This window comes from Aotus nancymaae, unplaced genomic scaffold (assembly GCF_030222135.1).
Source record: "Aotus nancymaae isolate 86718 unplaced genomic scaffold, 86718_ANA_hifiasm-v0.15.2.pri h1tg000004l, whole genome shotgun sequence".
Lineage (NCBI taxonomy): Eukaryota > Metazoa > Chordata > Mammalia > Primates > Aotidae > Aotus > Aotus nancymaae.
Window position 1 is genome coordinate 16,033,436 of NW_026988415.1, and position 21,293 is coordinate 16,054,728.

At 40.5% G+C, this 21,293-nt stretch overlaps 1 protein-coding gene across 1 annotated transcript in view; it reads left to right on the forward strand.

Moving 5' to 3' along the window:
• GPC4 (glypican 4) overlaps positions 1-17,444 on the forward strand; it is a 121,153-nt gene extending 103,709 nt beyond the window's left edge. Inside the window, exons 4-9 of the mRNA XM_012474342.2 lie at positions 7,001-7,166; positions 12,261-12,391; positions 12,493-12,639; positions 13,546-13,682; positions 14,600-14,775; positions 14,872-17,444. Of these exons, the coding sequence (XP_012329765.1) occupies positions 7,001-7,166; positions 12,261-12,391; positions 12,493-12,639; positions 13,546-13,682; positions 14,600-14,775; positions 14,872-15,074 (960 nt within the window). The 3' untranslated portion in view covers positions 15,075-17,444. The remainder of the gene's footprint in view (positions 1-7,000; positions 7,167-12,260; positions 12,392-12,492; positions 12,640-13,545; positions 13,683-14,599; positions 14,776-14,871) is intronic.
• Positions 17,445-21,293: the final 3,849 nt, after the last annotated feature.

The window sequence follows — 21,293 nt, forward strand, 5'->3', positions numbered from 1 at the left end:
CCAGCTTGGATTCATTCTCTCCATCACATTCTGGTACACCTATCAAATGTAGATTAGGTCTTCTCACATAGTCTCATATTTCTTGGAGGCTTTGTTCATTTCTTTTCACTCTTTTTTCTCTGATCTTGTCTTCTTGTTTTATTTCATTCAGTTTATCTTCAATCTCTGATATCCTTTCTTCTGTTTGGTCGATTTGGGTATTGAAACTTGTATATGCTTTGTGGAGTTCTCTTGCTGTGTTTTTCATATCCATCAAGTCGTTTGTATTCTTCTCTAAGCTGTTTATTCAGTTAGCATTTCATCTAACCTTTTTTCAAGGTTCTTAGTTTCTTCGCATTGGGTTAGAACATGTTCTTTTAGCTCAGAGAAGTTTGTTATTACCCATCTTCTGAAGCCTGTTTCTGTGAATTCATCAGACTCATTCTCCATCCAGTTTTGTTCCCTTGCTGGTGAGGAGTTGTGATACCTTGGAGGAGAAGAGGCATTCTGGTTTTTGGTGTTCTCATCCTTTTGCGCTGGTTTCTTCCCATTTTCATGGATTTATCTACCTGTGGTCTTTGTAGTTGGTGGCTTTTGGATGGGGTCTCTGAGTGGACATCCTTTTTGTTGATGTTGAAGCTATTTCTTTCTGTTTCTTAGTTACCCTTCTAACAGCCAGGCCCCTCTGCTGTAGGACTGCTGGAGGTCCACTCCAGACCCTGCTTCCCTGGGGATCACCCATGGGGGCTGCAGAACAGTAAGGGTTGCTGCCTGTTTCTTCTTCTGTTATCTTCATCCCAGAAGGGTACCCACCAGATGTCAGCCTAAGCTCTCCTTTATGAGGTGTTTCTTCGGATATACAGGGTCAGGAGCTGCTTGAGGAAAGAGGTTGTCCCTTATAGGGGCTCAAGTGCTGTGCTCAGAGCTCTGTTGTTCCATTCAGAGCTGCTGGGCAGGTACGTTTAAGTCTGCTGCAGCACAACCCATAACTGCCTCTTTTCCCAGGTACTCTGTCCTGGGAAGGTGGGGCTTTATTTATAAGTTCTGACATGCTGCTGCCTTTTTTCAGAGATGTTCTGCCCAGCAAGGCGGTAGCCTAGTCACAGTCTGCCAGCAGAGGCATTGCTGAGCTGCCACGCGCTCTGCCCAACTGCTGTGTACACTTCCTTGTGGTTTTGTCGACAGAGGTACAGTTAGAACTGCCTCGGTAATGGTGGTCTGCCTCGGTAATGGCAGACTGTCTCGGTAATGGTGGACTGCCTCAGTAGTGGCAGACTGCCTCAATAGTGGCAGACTGCCTGGGTAGTCGTGGACTGCCTCGGTAATGGCGGATGCCCTTCCCCCTACCAAGCTGGACCATCCTGAATCCATCTGCGTTTGCTGCAAAACATTTCAGATTGCTGGTCTTTGTGGGGGTGGGACCTGCTGAGCCAGATCACCTGGCTCCCCGTTTCAGCCCCCTTCTTTTTCAGTTGAATGGGTGGCTCTGTACCTCAGTCTTTCCAGGCGCCAGTTGAAACAGCCACCCAGATTTGTTTGAGTTTTTGTGTGGAATCCTGTGGTGCCGGCTGAAACAACCGTGCTGGAAACTTGAGGCACTTTTCGACCCGGAAATCTCCTGGTCTGTGGGCAGTAAAAACTCATTTGGAAATACGGTGATCACTCACTCTCTGCATTGTTCTTGCTGGGAACTGCGCTCCAGAGCTGTTTCTGTTTGGCCATCCTCTGATTTTGACATTTGAGTTAATATGGAAGTACTCGGTCCAGATGATGTTCCCTTTCTGTCATACCACCCACAAAAAAAGTAAACGAATCAAACCTCATTCTTATGTAAATAGTGTCAAACCCCTTTTATACAAATTATATCCTCTTTTATAATAGGAATTTATCATCTCTGCTACATTTGATATATTTCTTTCAGAATGTTAAAACTTTGACGAAATATGTAATTGCTTTCTGGTTGGTTTTGTTCAAGTGACTTTTTTTATCTCCACATCCAGCAGTGTTTTCTTGAGACTTTGAATTCTTTGTGAGCACAGTTGATGTCTAATATACATATATATATATATCTTTTTTCTCACCCATGGCACCTTGAATAGTTGTAAAGACATAGCACTGGCTCAGTAAGTCATTATTGTTTTACTAAACAATATGTCATGTCATCCAAGTATCCGAATAGTTGCATCCTAAATTACCCTCCAACATAAAAATTGATTTATTTGGTCAATAAATGTTGAAAACTGAAAATTGTCACTAGAAAACACCCGGCTCCATAGTGGAATGTATGTTGTACATGGAGATGCTGCACTAGGTCTAGTAGCTCTGGCAAAAGGATTAGATTTATATACTGTCATCAAGGTTCCTATAGTCTGTTACTCAAAAGAAGTTATTTAGATACATATCATGGAAGTCAAGAACACGTCTTCTGAAACCAAATTGCCTAGGTTCAAATCCTGGTTTGGCTGTTTACTGGAAGACCTTGTGTGAGTCCCTTAATCTCTTTGGGGCCCTACTTATCTGTGAAATGAGATGATACTACTCACGTTGTATGATTATTTTGATGCTTAAATGAGTTAATACATGTAGAGAACTTAGAACAGAACCTGGCACGTACTAAATATTCTGTTTGTATCATAGAAACTAATAAAATCCAGTAAAATCTATCAGTAGTAACTCTGTCATAGAACAGAAAAATTTTCTCTTGAATCTTGACATCAAAACCCTCATGACCATGAAACCATAAAAGCTAAATAAGCATTTTCCTTAAGAGCTCATTAAACCATTCCTTTTGTTTAAAGAGGGAAGGGAGGAGTGTATAGCTTTTCTTTTCCCATTTCTTTATATGATTTTAAGAAATAACTATTAAATCACTAAGAGAGGTCTGAAAAATGTGACTTCCGTAAAAAGCAGTCATAACTCCTACCCCTGCCTTTACCCTGGCCCCAAGGATTCTGCAACTTACTAATATCTAGGCTCAACCAACCCTTCTAAATAAAAGAAAAAAACATATCAAATGTTAGTCAACAGCTGTGCCCCAAGGTAAAAATCAAATTGAATAATTTAAGTGGCACGGCATGTCATGCCATGGAGAATAAATACATAACTGAGGATTAAAGGAAGACCTCTTTGTTAATCCCTGTGTGGCATGATCTACTGCTTGGTTCTGGGTCTTGCGGAGTAAACCTACTTCAGCAAATAAGTTTTTGAAGACTCAAAAGAAGTAATTGATTTTGAGGGTTACCAGGGAGTAGAATGTGAATGAACTTGAATTTCTATTCAAAACGAATAAAGCCCCAGAACAAAGTCTGACTTAGTCCACTGTTATATTTGCCAAAGGGTGAAAGGTTTGCCCCTAATAGTGTGGCGAGACCATTGAGAGCTTATGAAAGAGCCCCCAGCAGTGCCTGGTATATCACTATGTGACAGTAAGTGCCGCCACTGGATCCAGGAGATCTTGGACTTTCACCAGAAGCTCCATGAGACAGCTTAAATTGAAGTTGCAGATTGAACATGCCAAATCTGAAAATTTAAGATTCAAAATGCTCTAAATCAGAAACTTTTTGAACATACCACCATGATGCTTAAATGCTCATTGGAGCACTTCAGGTTTTGGGTGTTTGGTTTAGGGATGCTCAAACCAGTAAGTAGAATGCAAATATCACAAAATCAAAAAAAGAAATCCCAAACACTTCTTGTCCCAAGCATTTTTGATAACAGCTACTCAACATTTGCCATATACTGTGTAGCTTTTTCTTACCTGCTGGTGGCACACTTTTGGCTCTTACACCAACTTACATTGCTTCTTACTAAGATGCCCTTAAGACTCCAAAAGAGAGGCAGCTATTTTATTTACCCACTAGGGTAGTCCAGAGTCCTTGGTACTCTGGGCCCACCGTTGTGAGCCTGGGCAGGTCAGCAAGGGTGGGGTCCAAAGGCCTGGGAATTGCTAGCATTATTGCTGTTTTTTCTAGGGGGATGAGACTTTGCAGGGAAACCTGCTTCTTTAGGTCTCATGACTGTTTTTAAACTCTTCCCTTTATGTTAGGGCCTCATCCCACTCCAACAGATTTGCTTCCCAGATTCTGAATTCCTTTCATGTGAAACAGTACATAGTGGTCTGACCAGTGATTATGAGACAAAAGACAATTTTTTTTCTAAGTTTGATATTTTATGTGTCCTTTCTCTTTCCATTTTTTTAAAAATAATTTCTTCATCTCTCTTTTCAGTTCTGGTATTATTTAGTGTTTTCATAGCATGTTATAGCTGAGTTCCTTGTGATCATTTTTAGTAGTTACACAACAAATCATGTATACAGCATGAGCCAGCACTTAGCCAAATAATGAAATGGAAGAACTCTGCCAAACCCAGCATCATAATTTCCCTTAATAAAACTCTACTGTGTCATTTAATTTGGTCTCTTTTTAAAACTTGAGCCTCCACCAGCCTATTTTAGGGAAGGGTACTACAAGGTCTATTGCCTAAATTATTTGACTTGCAATTGAGCTAAGAATACAGTGAGCCACTTCCTAGAGTTATTTTTTAAAAGAATGAGAAAGGACTTCTTTGAAAAAAAAAGTGTTTTCTGAATATAACTATCTTGGGTCTAAATTTTTTGCTCGTTTCCTAACATCCTGTATCACTTTGGAATTGCTTTGTATTTTGTAGAACAGGTTTTGTATTCTAATACAGAAATTCTTAACTTGCCTTGCTACCTAAATTCAAATGCATTCACGAATAATCCCTGGCACGTAATAGGTGCTCAGTAACTATTTGTTGACCCCTTAGCTTTCTACATTTCTTCTTACTAGGACATCGTCTCCTCTTAAGCATAATATTCAACAAATGTCACGGGCTATTCTGTGATTTTTCATTCCATACTCACTTGCATACATTTTACCTCTTCAAAATCTAGCCATTTTGCAATCTCATCAATGTGGAACCCAACTAAAACTAAAGTAGAAATTACCTAGTGCCTAAGATCAGAGTTTCCTGTCATCTGGCAGGGAAACGTGATACATCTGGGAAATCTTTTCATCAGAAATGCCTGATAAGGTATAGTACTGGAATCCACTGTTGTGAGGTGACTGTCAGCCAGTTGCTTAATCACTTTGGCTTTGGCTTTGGTTTTCCTGTCTATCAAATGTGAGAGCAACACTCAGTGATCTCTCAAGTCGCTTCCAACTCTAAGACTTCTATGATCCTATGCTTCTCAGGCCACCTTCCCCTCCAGTCCTGTCTGTTCTCTTATAAAAGGAGACTGGGACATGTAGGGAAGTCTTACCAATCTGTGACTTTAAAGGAATAAACTTTTAGCTGTCCAGCAAATCTGGCTATCCAGAAAAGGCCATTCCTCCAGGGTATATCGGTTAGCCAAAATTTTACTGTACATTAATACATACTTAGAAGGACTAATTTACTGCTTAGGAAAACATTTGGGAATGGTTAAAACTGTGGAAAAATCTTAATTCTTGGTTGGGAATGTTGACTTTAGTGTATACAATTACCATTTTGTTGTTACACGTATTCCCCCCTTTTAGGCTAGAGCTTTCTTTGGGATGAGGGGGATGGGTGTACACCTGTGTCACATAGGAGCCTGACTGTTAATTCTTTCTCCTGACACTACTAATCCCTTGTTCCTGTTCCTAAGGGCACTGTTGATAAGTGTTATCCAAAGTAACACTCCAGAGCAGGTGAAGTACATTGTCAGGCTGCCCTGCATCCCAGCATCTGTTCCCTGTGGTGTCCAAAAGTCCATGTTTGCAGAACTGGTGGACTTATACAAAGGAATGTACTAATCCTCTGATACTCCAAACGAGGAGGGTGGGACAGAGAGAATGAGGAGACAGGAACTTTTAATTAGCTGCTAGAATGCAATACCTAGCCCCAATCCTTTATAAGCATTGAGGAAAACAAGTGACCGGATGGAATTAGCTCTTCTACACCCCAAATAATTCTACCTTATAAAACTAGATGAAATGAAGTCCCATTTCTCTGGAGAGGATGGCCAGCCCAATCTGACTTGAGTAATGTTTCCATCTTTGTTCCTTTCCTTCCTCACGATCTTCCAGTCACAGCCCCGTGTGTCCTGCCATATGGTGTTCCATTTTCTGCCTGATATTTAAGCCCCTCTAAATTCTGGCTACACACATACTCCCGCACACCTGACCTTATTTCCCATAATTCCCCAACACCATTCTGAGATGCACTGATACGTCCTGTACTCTCCTACAGGTTTTGTTCATTTCATTGTACTTACTCAGGATGCTCTCCCTTCGATTGACCACTTAGGTCCAGCCCCTTTCTTAAAAGCTTAATCAAAGCCCCAACTCTTTCATTGAGTGTTCCCCAAACACTCTGTGCTTTAGTACTCCCAAGCCTTGGAAAGCCCCCCAAGTTTAAGATTACTCATATTCCGTCCTGTAGAATATATTAACTTTGCCTCCTGCACAGCTCTTGGCACAGAACAGAAGACACCCTGGGTATCCTTCTAAACCTTGATTGGGGGTTAGGTTTCAAAGGACAGCCTTGTAGTCAGTGCGATTCAGAAGATGTGGTTCTGTTCCAGTCTGGCAAAGACAAACACTGATGGTTGAGGCTATAGCAGGATGTGCATGGTGGGCACATGAAGGTAGCCTCCTCCACTGCATTTCACAGCTCACCCTGGATAGTTATTTGTAAAAGGATTTTGAGATAATTGAGCAATTTATGTGTGTGAGGTACAGAGACTCCAGGAGGGAAGGGGGTGGGGAATGAATGGGTGTTTACAGGGTGGGAGATGTGTCCACCTTGATTGTTTCGGGTCATGTGATGTTCATCTCCCTCCTCTCCCCTGTCCCAATGTGTATCTTTTATCTAATCTACTTTTTCAGGAGGCAGTTAAGGTCTACTAATTATGATCAATCACAGCTCATACTTAAATTAAGTTCATGGCCAAGCCTTCAGTGTCAACATGATAGAAACAATTTCTGTCTCTATTTTAGCCCCACCACTACGGTCTTTTTTTTTTCTTTTCGCACATTAGGTAAACCCCACGGCCCAGTGTACCCACGCTCTGTTGAAGATGATCTACTGCTCCCACTGCCAGGGTCTTGTGACAGTGAAGCCATGTTACAACTACTGCTCAAACATCATGAGAGGCTGTTTGGCCAACCAAGGGGATCTCGATTTTGAATGGAACAATTTCATAGGTGAGCAAGTGATTAACATCTTTGTGTTGCTGGGGATAGTTTAGCTTCCAGTCACAAGGAATGTTGTAATTGGCAGCTGTGAAATTTGTTTTTTTTAGTGTTATTTAGTGTTTGTCAGAATCCTGACTAACTATGCTCAACTACTTTGAGTATAGTAAAAACATTACTACACGTAAATGTCCCCTTGAACTAACGGTGACATTTCTGAAGATAATAGATACAGTGGCTACCAGGTTTTAATAACAAGAGAATGCCTATTTCTCGGAGACAGGGTCTCTTTCTGTCACCTAGGCTGGAGTATGGCAACACAGTCATAGCTCTCTGTAACGTTAAACTCCCAGGTTCAAGCCATCCTCCCACCCTCGGCCTCCCAAAGCCCTGGGATTATAGGCATGAGCCACTAGTCCCCAAGAAAGGGCCTTTTTATGTTTTCCCCCTAAAAGTCTGTTGTTGTGGTTATCATTAAAGGCTTGTATCCATGTAAATGCTGGAGTACAGTCCTCATGGAGTTGTGAAAGTGGCTTTTAAAATGTTATATCTGTTACACTGCAACCAAATCTTCTGCAAACCTGCCAGATATGCATTTGTTACTTGGATCAGGTGAAATCTGATTGAAAAATTTAGGGATTCTGTTTCTGTACATGAGTTAGCAATAGTAGTCTGCTCTGGTGAGAGTGGAAGGACTTTTGCTCCGAGAATTTAAGAGATACGTATTCCTGCATATATCTTCCACCTAGAAAACCACTCTTGGAACCCAGACAGCAATGTAAATGAAGTGGCCAGTTGCTGAGAGGGTTAGTTATGATTTTTGGGAAAGGACAAATTAGGGAGAATTTAAATGTCCAGTTGTCAGTTACCTTGATGCCTGAAACAACAGTGACCAGTATTGAAGTTCCTTGTGCTGAGTATTAGTAGGACTGCACACACATACTAACAGCTCACAAAAAGAAACTCACATTTTCCCCCACTGCAGTCACCTCTGCATAATTGCCGAATTTGAGTGTCTTTATAAGCACCTATTTTTCACTTATTTGTCCAAATCATGGGAACATGCATGCAATTTGCTGGCTTGTTTTTTTGTGTTTTTGTTTTTTTTTTTTTTTTGGCGGGGTGAGGGGTGTTAAGGTTGGGGAATGCTTTTTAGTCTGTGTGAGAGCTAATTACCATATTAACTCCGTTTGAAAGTGCATCAATAAATTGGCTCCAACAGATTCTTAAGAACACTGACACAGGGGAAAAAAAAGATGTGAATATTAAGCACTTCAGCACAATTGTAGCCTAAATAGCTCAAAGCTAGAAGACCTGAAAAAATCTTCTACACACAGAAAAGCAGAATCTCATGAAAGGGAAGGCATAAGACCAAATGGCACATCATGCCCAGAAGGAAGCCATGGGAGAAATTGTTGCCTCAAAATATTTCTCATGGAAGTAAAAACCCATAGCATTTACAGATCTAAAGTTGCTGTTTTTTTTTCCTCTCTCTATCTGTAATCCCACATTCATCCCCACACCCAGATGTCAAGTTTGCAGTTCACTTTTGCTAAAATGATTTTTTGAAGAAAGTTGGTGATTCTTTTCAGTTTCACCAAACTATAATACACTGTTTCTCCAGGCAAAAGAGCAGAATTTGCCATATGGTACAAAAAATGTGACAGTGATCAAGTTTTGCTAACTTTACGACAGACACATTGGGAATGGAGTGCAGAAGGGCATGGCCCTTGCCATCATTTTGATATTCTAACGTATCTAGCAGCAACTATAACTAAACTCATATTCCTGTATTAAAATACAAATGCTCCTACGTATTTTTCCTAGAGTATAAAGGTCCATATCAAATCAAAACCACAGTCTGACTTTCTTAATTGATGTTTTAAATCAGTTACTCTAAAACAAAGAGGACTTAAGTTGCTGTTGTTGGTTCTTGTTGTACATTTTTAAAATTATGCTTGTCATCTTTGAAGAAACAAAATTAAACCCAAGTAGAAGATAGGATTTCTGAATTGATTTTTTCCTAGTTATTTTAAACGATAACTTTTTGGAGGAATGAGGTAGATAATTGTATCTAAACTGCTTTTAATGGGTATATTATTCTTTATTTCTGATAACCAGATATAAAAGACCAGGAGTAATAGACATTGTTAATCTCCAGTGCTTTTTCATGAATTTTTCACAAGGGTTTAATTAATCTGCTTTGTGGTTGAAGAATTCAGTCCCAATTTACATGCCTCTGCTGTAAATTCTTTTTTATTTTCCTCTTTGCAAGGAATTTTTCTTTCCCCTTTAAATGACTGCAGCTAATGAACGGTCAAGGGCTTTTCCCCCCTTCTTTAAATCAGATCTTGGGGTTAAGTCAGGAAACTGCCTTTTGTTCTTTCAGTCAGGTCGCAAGGCAGAAGATGTGGGTTTCTGATTATTGGCGGCACAATGCAAAAGGAATCGCTTTCTCTAGTGAGAAGGGGATGCTTTGTTGCTGGGGGTGTGGGGAGCAACTTGGTGCCAGTGTCTTGAGCACTGAAATCATGCAGTTGGACTAGACCCTTTAAGAGACTAAGGATGAACCGATTTTCCAAATCTGTCTTCTTGTTGCCAGTGCCCTTCCTCTCCTCTCTTAGCTGCGTTTGTGCATGGCCATGAATTGAGACAATGTTGAAGTCTTGTCAACCTTTTATCACGATGAATCCAAATAGTTAAAACACCTTGGAACTTGGTTTTATAAGAGGCTGGTTTATATGAAACCTTCACTTGGAAAAATAAACCAAATACCTCCCTTGCCCCCACCAACAACAAAAGTCAGTTTCTGGAGAATCATAAATTATGCTAAGGTGCAACTTGTTCTTCATCACATACTGTAGCTGTGTTAACACTCATTTGACTCAGAGCCAACCCTATTAATGTCACAGGTTGCTGCCAGTGGGAATTTAGTATTGGGATTGCTGGCGGGGATACCAGCCAGGTCCTGGCAGGAGGCAGGAGCCAGTCGGATATCCCACAAACAAGGGCCCCAGTGGCTCATATCAGCCAGAAGAAAACCCAAACTCCAAACCAATCATCTTTGGCTTTCTCTTGAGGCTTCTTATCAGGGCTGGCTGCTGTTACAGAAGAGCCAATTGATAGCCAATCATGGTTTCCTCCAGGGGTTAGAGGCAGCTTTGGCTCCTGGGCTGCAGACTGCAGGCAGAATGCTCTCCAGTCGCATTCTTCAGCCGTGCAACATGCAACGCCATGGCACCGGCCCCAACAAAGGCCCAGCTTCCCCCTCCATTCCCAGGCCCTTGTGTATAGCCGGCTGGCTCAGAGTTTACAAAGACGCCAAACAGCCAGAAGAATTGGGGTTTATGTTTCCTTTCAGTCTTTCACAAACACGTTACTGATCTGGCCATTCCTCACCACTAGGGGAATGAGGAGTTACGAAATGCACTGGGTTTTGTTGTTGTTGTTGTTGTTGTTGTTGTTGTTATTTAAACATCTCCATTTTAGATGTTTATTATCTGTCTATTCGTAATATTTTTATTTGGAGCAGGTGATTTCTTCTCAGCTTACAAAGGAATGTATTTCCTGTACGTGTCAGCCCTGATGATTTGACAATGAGGAACACAATTAAGTTGTGCTCCACTTGTTTACAAAAATCTCCTTTTGCTAGCACATCAAAAGCATTTTTTTTCTCCTAGTATAATGGTATATTCATGCTTTTAGCCCTTACTTAGAGGTTAGAAACATCACTTGATTGGCGCTTACCACAATGCAATCTGAAACTTCATTTGTTATTAACTGTTTTAAAAATTGCATTTCATGGAAATCTGTTTGTGGTTTGTGACACTGGAATTGTAGTTTAGAGAAATGACCCCGTACATTAGAATGTTGCATAGCATTTGTTCTAGGTTGAAGGTGAAACGTTGATGACCAGATTTGGTTTCATTGATATGCTGATGCCTATGCTCCTTTCCAGTAGAAAGCTTAGGTAGAAGCTCAGCTGGGGGCTGCAGCGGCGTTCTTTGGGAGGGACACAATCTTCCGGAAACTAGCCCTTCTTTCTAATAGCCATCCTTGTACAACCTGAAGGTGATAGATAATGTGGGTCTAACTCCTTTTTTGCCATGCACTAAGCACTAGAGTGTAAAGGGGGGATAAGCAAGTTTAAAAGTTCACTGTCATTAGTGAAGCATCCTTTTTGTCATTTGGGGTTTTCATTTCCAAGTTCTTCTAGTTTTGTACAACAGGTAGCAGGCAAAATTACTAAGCCTCATAATCCTAAGAAACATCTATGGCAAGAAAACAAAGACAATGTATTTTATTAAAGTGATTCAGTGCTTACTGGAAAATGCTACGCTACTCCAAAGTCTAAAAGTAACTTGCAGGATAATCGGTGAGATGTATACTGTGAGCCAACTAATTTTGTGTACTGTGTCTTGTGTTATCTTTTCACTTAGGGAAAAAAAGGAGGTACATGCTTTACTTTAAGATAAATTGAGACCCTTGTATTTGAAATGAGAAGTTTTTCTTCATACAAAAATTGCATTATTCAAAGTTTCATTATTTGAAAAGTCATTAGAATTCCTAGGAATCCTTTCATTTGTATTTTCCAATGGAACACTCAAGGATCTGAGGTGTTTTATTTTTATAAATGAAAGAAAAGAATTACTATGCCAGCATCTTAACTGATTGATGTTTTTGACTCTTGTAAATTTAATCTGAGATGAAAAGATCTTAGGGAAGTCTCTGGGAGAACTGGCATGTCATTTTGCCTCCAGCCTTAGGTTTGTCATCTGGGAGCTAACTATAAGACCCTTACAGTAACAGTGGCTGACACACAAATAATAGTATGGAGGAAGGTTCCTGATTGGGTTTCCTTGCTGTAGAACTAAGCCTTCATCTGGCCATTTCACACTTTAGAGAGCTAGTGATACATAGTGACTAAATGCAGTTTGGTGTAAAGGAAATAGATATAAAAACAAGAATTCATTATGCTGCGTATCTTACTTCCCCTGCCCCCATGCAGGAAACAGACAGGAACAAAATAATCAGACTGATTTACCTGAGGCCAAACTAATGATTCACTTTTTATGCTGTATTGTTTTTCCCCAAACCTCATATTAGATGCTATGCTGATGGTGGCAGAGAGGCTAGAGGGTCCTTTCAACATTGAATCAGTTATGGATCCCATCGATGTGAAGATTTCTGATGCTATTATGAACATGCAGGATAATAGTGTTCAAGTGTCTCAGAAGGTAATGAAGGCAGGATGCTGGAAAGGGGAGCTGGAGATACCCCCCACCCCCCTGCCTTGGGATGTGACTTCCTTAATGTGACCACATTTACTCCAATGCAGGTTTTCCAGGGATGTGGACCCCCCAAGCCCCTCCCAGCTGGACGAGTTTCTCGTTCCATCTCTGAAAGTGCCTTCAGTGCTCGCTTCAGACCACATCACCCCGAGGAACGCCCAACCACAGCAGCTGGCACTAGTTTGGACCGACTGGTGAGCATTTTGGCAGGAACGGCCGTGTTTGATGACGAAGAACTGAAAACTCTTGCTCAAAATGAATTTTTAGCTGGAAGCCTGACAAGTGTGGGTCTTTCAGGTGTCACTTTTTGAGCAAATAGGATGTGGATGTCAGTCAATCTGCCTGTCCCATTTTCTAGCTCAGAAAGTTCCTGGGTAGTCAAGGAGTTGTGATGCAATGAATCTTGTCTCAAAACTTCTCTTTAGATTCACTGTGCATTTACTGAACATCTATTATGTGCCCATCACTGTGCTAGGCACAGAGAAGCTTAGAGAAATAAGGCAGGTCCTTGTTCTCAAAGGGCATCAACAAGGAGGCAGAGAGGGAGAAGTAGGTGTTCCAGGCTTATTAACATAAAATGATGTTTAGTAAATGCTGAAGTGGGAGAAGAGTGAATAACTGTAGGCAAATTGCTTTATCCACAGTAATATGCTTCAAAAATGTACATAAGTATTCCTACAGTAGTAGGAACACAGAAGAGGGAGCCTGAGGAGACAGGGATGGAAAGAGCAAGAGCAGCTATGTTTGCCAGAGTGCATAATATAAGAGCTTGATCCTGACTCTAAAAGCCTTGGGAGAAGAGACCACATCTTATCTTTGTGCCTACAGGGCATGGAACCTGGTGGGCCTCAGATAGTACTTACAATAAAGTTGAGTGGACAAGGGGTCTAGGCCACTCCTTCGGAGCTTGCATTTCAACTATTCATTTGAGTGGTTTTGTACTTCTAAGATATAAATTGGAGCTGCATCTTCCTCTTCTAATTAAAGTTGAAAATGAATAGCATATCACTCTGGAGATACTTTGGAAATGATCAGAAGGCACATTTGTAGATAGTTTTGTGTTGTCTTACAATGATCTTTTTTTGTTGTTTCATAATTAGGTTACTGATGTCAAGGAGAAACTGAAACAGGCCAAGAAATTCTGGTCCTCCCTTCCGAGCAATGTTTGCAATGATGAAAGGATGGCTGCAGGAAACAGCAATGAGGATGACTGCTGGAACGGGAAGGGCAAAAGCAGGTTAGTGTCTGTTGAATGGATTTGCAGTTTCTCCCTTCCTAGATGCCTGCGTGACCTTCAGAGATGGTTCTCTCAATTGTCAACCAAGGCATCAGGAAGCAATTCGCAGTAGGTAGCAACAACATGGAAGGCTTCTAGGGGTTCTTAGGAACTGGCTTTGCACTAGGATTGTTGAGAAGGCATCCAGCTACTTACAAAGAGTGCTGAGTCCAAAGTTTGACAGTCTTTATAGTCTAGTATTAGGGCTGTTCCAATTGTGTCATTATTTTAAAAATATTTAATGCCTGTGGCTCTTTGCCCAATGGCCTAGCCTCATAAAGTACCAGTTCTCAAAGGTCCCATTCTCTGACTTGATGCCCTGTGTCCCTCCCTTAGACACTCAGTTAACTTAGAGAAGTACCTATACTTCTTTACTTCAACCCACCAACTTCCTCAAAAGGGATAGGTTTCCTTCTTTCCTTTTTTTTTTTTTTTTTTTTTGGAGACAGAGTCTCACTGTCACCCAGGCTGCTGGAATGCAGTGACACAACCTCTGCCTCCTGGGTTCAAGCAATTCTCCTGCATCAGCCTCCTGAGTACCTGGGATTACAGGCACACACCACCACACCAAGCTCATTTTTATATTTTTTTCTAGAGACAGGGTTTCACTATGTTGACCAGGTTGGTCTTGAACTCCTGACCTCAAGTGATCCACCCACCTTAGCCTCCAAAAGTGCTGGGATAACTTTCAAGAAGGTTTCCATCAAAATGGAGAAACGAGACATCCACAGGAACAGGAAAGATTACAGTTCATTAGGAATTGAAGAACTTCCATCTAATTTTGCTTAGTGGAAATACTAGAATCTAGCAGAAATATTTGATAATACTCTTGCTTTTTGCTTTACAAATCATCTTACTGGGGTCATTTGACATTCCAGGTACCTGTTTGCAGTGACAGGAAATGGATTAGCCAACCAGGGCAACAACCCAGAGGTCCAGGTTGATACCAGCAAACCAGACATACTGATCCTTCGTCAAATCATGGCTCTTCGGGTGATGACCAGCAAGATGAAGAATGCATACAATGGGAACGACGTGGACTTCTTTGATATCAGTAAGCATTTGCAGTTTGAAAGTACAAATTGCTCTTGTATGCATTCTGATGAGAATAAGTGGAATGAAATCTCTATTCCGTCTTTTTTTTAACTAGGTGATGAAAGCAGTGGAGAAGGAAGTGGAAGTGGCTGTGAGTATCAGCAGTGCCCTTCGGAGTTTGACTACAACGCCACTGACCACTCTGGGAAGAGTGCCAACGAGAAAGCCGACAGTGCTGGTGTCCGTCCCGGCACACAGGCCTACCTCCTCACTGTCTTCTGCATCTTGTTTCTGGTTATGCAGAGAGAGTGGAGATAATTCTCAAACCCTGAGAAAAAATGTTCACCATCGAAAAGTTAAAAGGCACCAGTTACCACTTTTCTACCATCCTAGTGACTTTGCTTTTTAAATGAATGGACAACAATGTACAGTTTTTACTATATGGCCACTGGTTTAAGAAATGCTGACTTTGTTTTTTCATTCAGTTTTGGGAGGAAAAGGGACTGTACATTGAGTTGGTTCTTGCTCCCTCAAACCATGTTAAACGTGGCTAACAGTGTAGGTACAGAACTATAGTTAGTTGTGCATTTGTGGTTTTATCACTCGTTTGTTTGTTTGTTTGTTTCTCATTTCGTTTTGGGTTTTTTTTTTCCAACTATGATCTCACCTTGTTTCTTACAAGCAAACCAGGGTCCTTTCTTGGCATGTAACATGTACGTATTTCTGAAATATTAAATAGCTGTACAGAAGCAGGTTTTATTTATCATGTTATCTTATTAAAAGAAAAAGCCCAACAAGCAGTAACATTTCCATTTCTCCCTGTTATTTTAGTTGCCTTATCTGGAGAGACGTGGAGGTGATGTTGGTTTTTTTAATTATTATTAAGTTAGGACAGAATGTGAGGGCACAAGCAGGCTTCTGAGCCACTTGTCAGATTGTATTCAAAGCATCAATCCAAGAAGAAGGTTATACGTACTTCATTTATAGCTGGTAATTGGAAGAGACTGCAGACTACTGCTTTGAATGAGTTGAATTATGTAAGCTAAGATTACTATAGGTCCATTTCTTGAACCCACTTATACTTAAAATGTAACCCATTTAGAAAAAGATTCTAGATATCATCCCCCTTGAAAGATAGAAGGCATTCAGGATATCCCAGTTATCACATGTTCACACTTGGGTTTGGGGGTGTTTTTAAAAACCAGGCAGGTTAGCTAGTCCACCGTGTGCTAGTTTTCATGTTCACACTGAGTCTCTTTGAATTAATATCCCAATGGCATCAGTAAGTGACCTACAATCTCCTTTGATCCCCCTTGTTAAAGTGGTTTAGATTTCAAACCCACCTCTGTACAGGGAGCTGTCTGGGAGCTAGCCAGAACTGGGGTACAGCCTGGGCTCAGGGAATAGCTGTCAACACTTGGGCAAAGTTTTTGTCTGTGTATGTATATCTGCATTTGTTTTGGGAACCCAGTCTTTGTTTTAAGAGAGTATAAGGTGTCTCATTTGAGTCTTTTTCTCACCTAACCCCCTGTTATCAGTAAAACAAGGGAATTGCCATGGTTCACAGAAATGTGTTTCGATCCAAGGTATCAGCCAAGGAGCCCACTTAGGGGAGAACTAGGTGTCCAGATTTTTGTATGTGTTGTTTTTCTTGGGGGGTGGGGTGGGGTGGGAGTAGGTAGAGCTGAGAAGACTACATCTTAGCAGTGACCTTTAGCCACGTGGGTGAACTGGCAAGGGTCATAGCTGTATCTGTTGTCCCAGGCCAAAGACTAACAACTGCCTTGGGCCCTTGGGAACCCCTGCCTTGTGTCCTTACCAGATGATAGCTCATAAAACTGAGAATGTAACAAATCACTTTCAAAGGAGTTCCCAGAAGTCTTCAGAAAGACTAAAATTCTGCAAGTCTCTTCCTGCTTTAGACAGCCATTAAGATCCCAACTGATTTTACCGAACCCACAAAGAGGTTGTTTGTGTTATTGTTCAATTTCAGTTGTAAGAGTAATTCTCTATTTTTATATTGAAACATAATTACTTGATAGCTCAGGGTCTACATTTCATTCAACTTTTTACACCAAATTCTGCAGAGTGGTCAAAATGGAATATTGGGGGCTGTTGTAAACAGAGGCTTAATTTTATTAGAAGTAGCCAGTTATTTATTAAAGCATGATGTTAATAAAATAGGCATATTCTGGCTGGTTCGTATAAGTGGTTTTTTTTTTTTGTTAAACGAATCACAGAAGACATAAAATTGAAAAGGCACTCCATTTATATATGAGGAAAAATAGATTGTAAATAGCTACGGGGCCTTGTGAGAACTTGGAAAATGTGCTGATACTTAGTAACTACCTCAGTTGTGAGGAATTTCCTTTTTAGCTTAGACTGCTATTACTTTTACTTGGTGGAAATGAATCTGGTCTCCAAAATATGGCTCAGAGAGTTATCCCCATAGACCTTGTTAGATTGTTTTTAATTTAAAACCTTGAACTCTGCCCAGCTGTTTTCTTTCAGTCAGGTTCTCTAAACCAATAACATTTTCCGAATTAAATATTCTTGAAGGTTCTTCTGGACTCTTACTGAATTGTTTTCTTTCTTTGCATTTTTTCCTGTTACTCTTTTATTATTTAAATTGTCTCTTGCTTTTGAACTTGAACTATGAAATAAACAAATCATAGATTTTTCCATTCAGGTCTGACTGGATAACTCTTGGCTTCTAACCAGCTGGCAAGCTCACACTCACTCCCTAAAAAAGAAGAAAGGCAAGTTGAATATTTTAAAAACTTAAGAGTTTGGAGTATGAGGTAGAATAAAAGCCTTGTTAGGAGAAGACCTGACTTTTCCAAAGTTAACAGCATGTGAAGGGCTTGTGTTTTACAAGTCATTTATAAATTATTTTTCTTTGAAACACATCACCTACTCTGTACCTTAAAGAAACATTTTACAACTCTTAGATTTATATTTTATTTCAAAAATCGTAACTAACACCTGTAATTTTCATTAAAAGACACTGCGAAGAATTGACGTAAATTTCTAAAGTTTTAGTTACTGAGTCTTCAAAACCTAAGCGTTCACATGAAGTAAAAATTGTCATTTGTGATTACAGAATCAAAAATAGGTATGAATGGTGCTACACAAACTTCTGCTTGCCCTTTGTTAGCAGAATCTATTTATGTGCATGGCTAAAGGGTAGATATCTATTTACATAGCTAAAAGGCAGTAAGTTATTAGGTTGGTGCAAAAGTAATTGCGGTTATTGCCATTATTTTCAATGGCAAAATACTAATAGTTATCTACTAGAGGAGGGTGTGTGTGTGTGTGTTTGTGTGTTTGTGTGTACGCATACACATGTAATGTCACTGCAAAGCCAAATATAACTTTCTACCTTTTTTGAAACAACAAAGTACTCACAAATCTCTTCTGACTTTGAACTTCATGGGAAAAAACATAACTGCATGCCATGATACACTTCACAAATTCAGTTTCTGCGTTTTAACTCCTAAAATTTTTCTAAAATTCCTTTTTATGCATGTGAAAAATATCTGAGACATGACATTTGGTAACAGGAATTCTATTCCATCAATGAGCCACATGCCAAATAATATTTACTTGTCTACTTATTTTTTAATTAGGTAATATATTGACAGGGTTTAAAAACCAGAACGTATATCAAGAGACTGAGTGAATTTTCCTCCCATTCCTGCTTCCATCTGCCAAGTTGTCCCCACAACCCGAGTAAGCTCTTATTAGTTACTTGTATATGTCTTCTTTCAAAGTTTCTTTATGCATATGCAAGCTAATATAAATAGAAGTTTACCCTTTTTTGTCATATAAAAGGTAGCATTTTGTTTTGTTTTTTGAGACAAAATCTCCCTGTGTCCCCCAGGCTGGAGTGCACTGGCACAATCTCAGCTCATGGCAACCTCTACTTCCTGGCTCAAGTGATCCTCCCACCTCAGCCTCGTGAGTAGCTGGGATTGCAGGTGTGCATCACCACACCCAGCTAATTTTGTATTTTTAGTAGAGACAGGGTTTTGCCATGTTGGCTAGGCTGGTTTTGAACTCCTGGGCTCAAGTGATCCTCCCACCTTGGCCTCCCAAAGTGCTGAAATTATAGGCATGAGCCACCATGCCCAGCTAAAACATAGCATTTTATGCTTATAGTGTCCAATTTAGTTTTTTTTAAATTTTTAAAAAAAATTATACTTTAAGTTCTGAGATACATGTGCAGAACGTGCAGGCTTGTTACATAGGTATACGCTTGCCATGGTGGTTTGCTGCACCCATCAACCCATCATCTACATTAGGTGTTTCTCCTAATGCTATCCCTCCCCTAGCCCCCCACCCCCCGAACAGCTCCCGGTGTGTGATGTTCCCCTTCCTGTATCCATGTGTTCTCATTGTTCAACTCCCACTTTTGAGTGAGAACATAGGGTGTTTAGTTTTCTGTTTCGGTGTTAGTTTGCTGAGAATGGTGGTTTCCGGCTTCATCCACGTCCCTGCAAAGGACATGAACTCATTCTTTTTTATGGCTGCATAGTATTCCATGCTGTATATGTGCCACATTTTCTTTATCCAGCTATCACTGATAGACACTTGGGTTGATTCCAAGTCTTTGCTATTGTAAACAGTGCTGCAATAAATGTACGTGTGCATGTGTCTTTACAGTAGAATGATTTATAAATCCTTAGAGTATACACCCAGTAATGGGATTGCTGGGTCAAATTGTATTTCTGGTTCTAGATCCTTGAGGAGTTGCAACACTGTCTTCCACAATAGTTGAACTAATTTACACTCCCACCAACAGGGTAAAAGTGTTCCTTTTTCTCCACAGCCTCTCCAGCGTCTTGTTTCCTGATGATGTCCTATTTCTTTTGGTTAGTTTTTTGAATACTGAGAATAGGAGACTCTAAGGATACAGATCAGTAATAAAGTTTAGGATACCTATTCTAAAGGCGTGGCTTCTCAGTGGTAGCAAACTTTGTGTTCTACTACATTTTGGCCCAGATTAATCTAAGTAGTTTTTCAAGAAACAAACATTGAATAGAGTGAGGAACAGTTTGGCATTATAGCACTATAACCCCAGAGTGCACCATTTGAATGCTCTCTGTTTGTGTTAAGGTTTATTTCTGGTAGTTTTTCATATCATCACCAGTGCAGAAGACATTGGCCAAAGCAGTTGGGAAGATCCTCTCAGAACACAGCACATTAGTACCACCACTGTTCATGCTTAAGAATGGTTCACAGGAGCTAATGTCATCTGGAATTTACTCATATTCTATTAGAATAAAGTATTCTCTTTTTTTTGAGACAGGGTCTTACTCTGTCACCCAGGCTACTCAGGAGGCTGAGGCATGATAATCGCTTGAACCCAGGAGTTGGAGGTTGCAGAGCTCACTGCTTGGACTCCTGTGCTTGAGTGATCCTCCCACCTCAGGCTCCTAACTAGCTGGGACTACAGGCACATGCCACCATGCCCAGCTATTTTTTTAATTTTTTGTGAAGACACGGTATTGCCATGTTGCCCAGGCTGGTCTTCAACTCCTGGCTTCAAGCAGTTCTTCTGCATTGGCCTCCCACGGTGCTGGGATTACAGGCATGAGCCACCACACTGGCCTTGAAGTACTTTTAATGCTTCCAAAAGCCCAGATGCCTTGAAGCAGCATCAACCACCACAAAGGATGGAGATGAGGGTACTAGGAAAATGTGTAACTAGATCTAGGTTACTGCGTCCAATGGTTGAGTCATGAGAATATGCAAATAAATCGTTCCAACTTCAGTTTTCTTGTAAAGTTGAATTTTTATGAATCAGTGTTGGAAGAGACTTCTGAGTTCAGTAAAATCTAAAGAAATGAATTCCTCAGCATGAGTGTCCACATGTGCAATTAAATGGACATTCCACTCTACTTTTGACATTTCTTAGATGTTAGGAATTCTGAAAAAAAGCACAGGGTTGTTGGAAAGACAAAGATCTTCACACATCAATCTCTAGGTAAAAGCTGATGAAAGATAACTAGTGTGGTTAAAGAGTAAAGATAAAGGTATGTGTGTGATGACCCCAGGAGGCTTTTATGATCCTGTTCTCTGGTCTTTGAGGAAGCCTTTGGCAGTAACTTTCTTGCCAGTCCATGTTATTCTTAATTCCTGTGCTTCTTGCAATTAGGATTAGAAGACCTCTGTGTGTGTGTGTGTGTGTGTGTGTGTGTGTGTGTGTGTGTGTGCAGACCTACATACAGATTTATTGATTGATTATGTATTTTCAAACACTCAATACCAGGTAGATCTTACCCTGTCACTTATGGGCTGCCTTCCCTTGGCTGTCAGTGGGGTGTGCTTGGGGAATGTAGACTCATTTTAATAACAGCCTCAGGGAAATATAATTAAGAAGGTAAGTTTCCTGCCAAGAAAAAGAAAATGCACATATATAAAATACATACCAGAGCCCAAATAGAATGTCTTAGATTTACCACTGCCTGGGTGTGCTTTTCTGCATCACCATAGATAACCTAAAGCTGACTGTAACCTACTGTTCATGGTGAC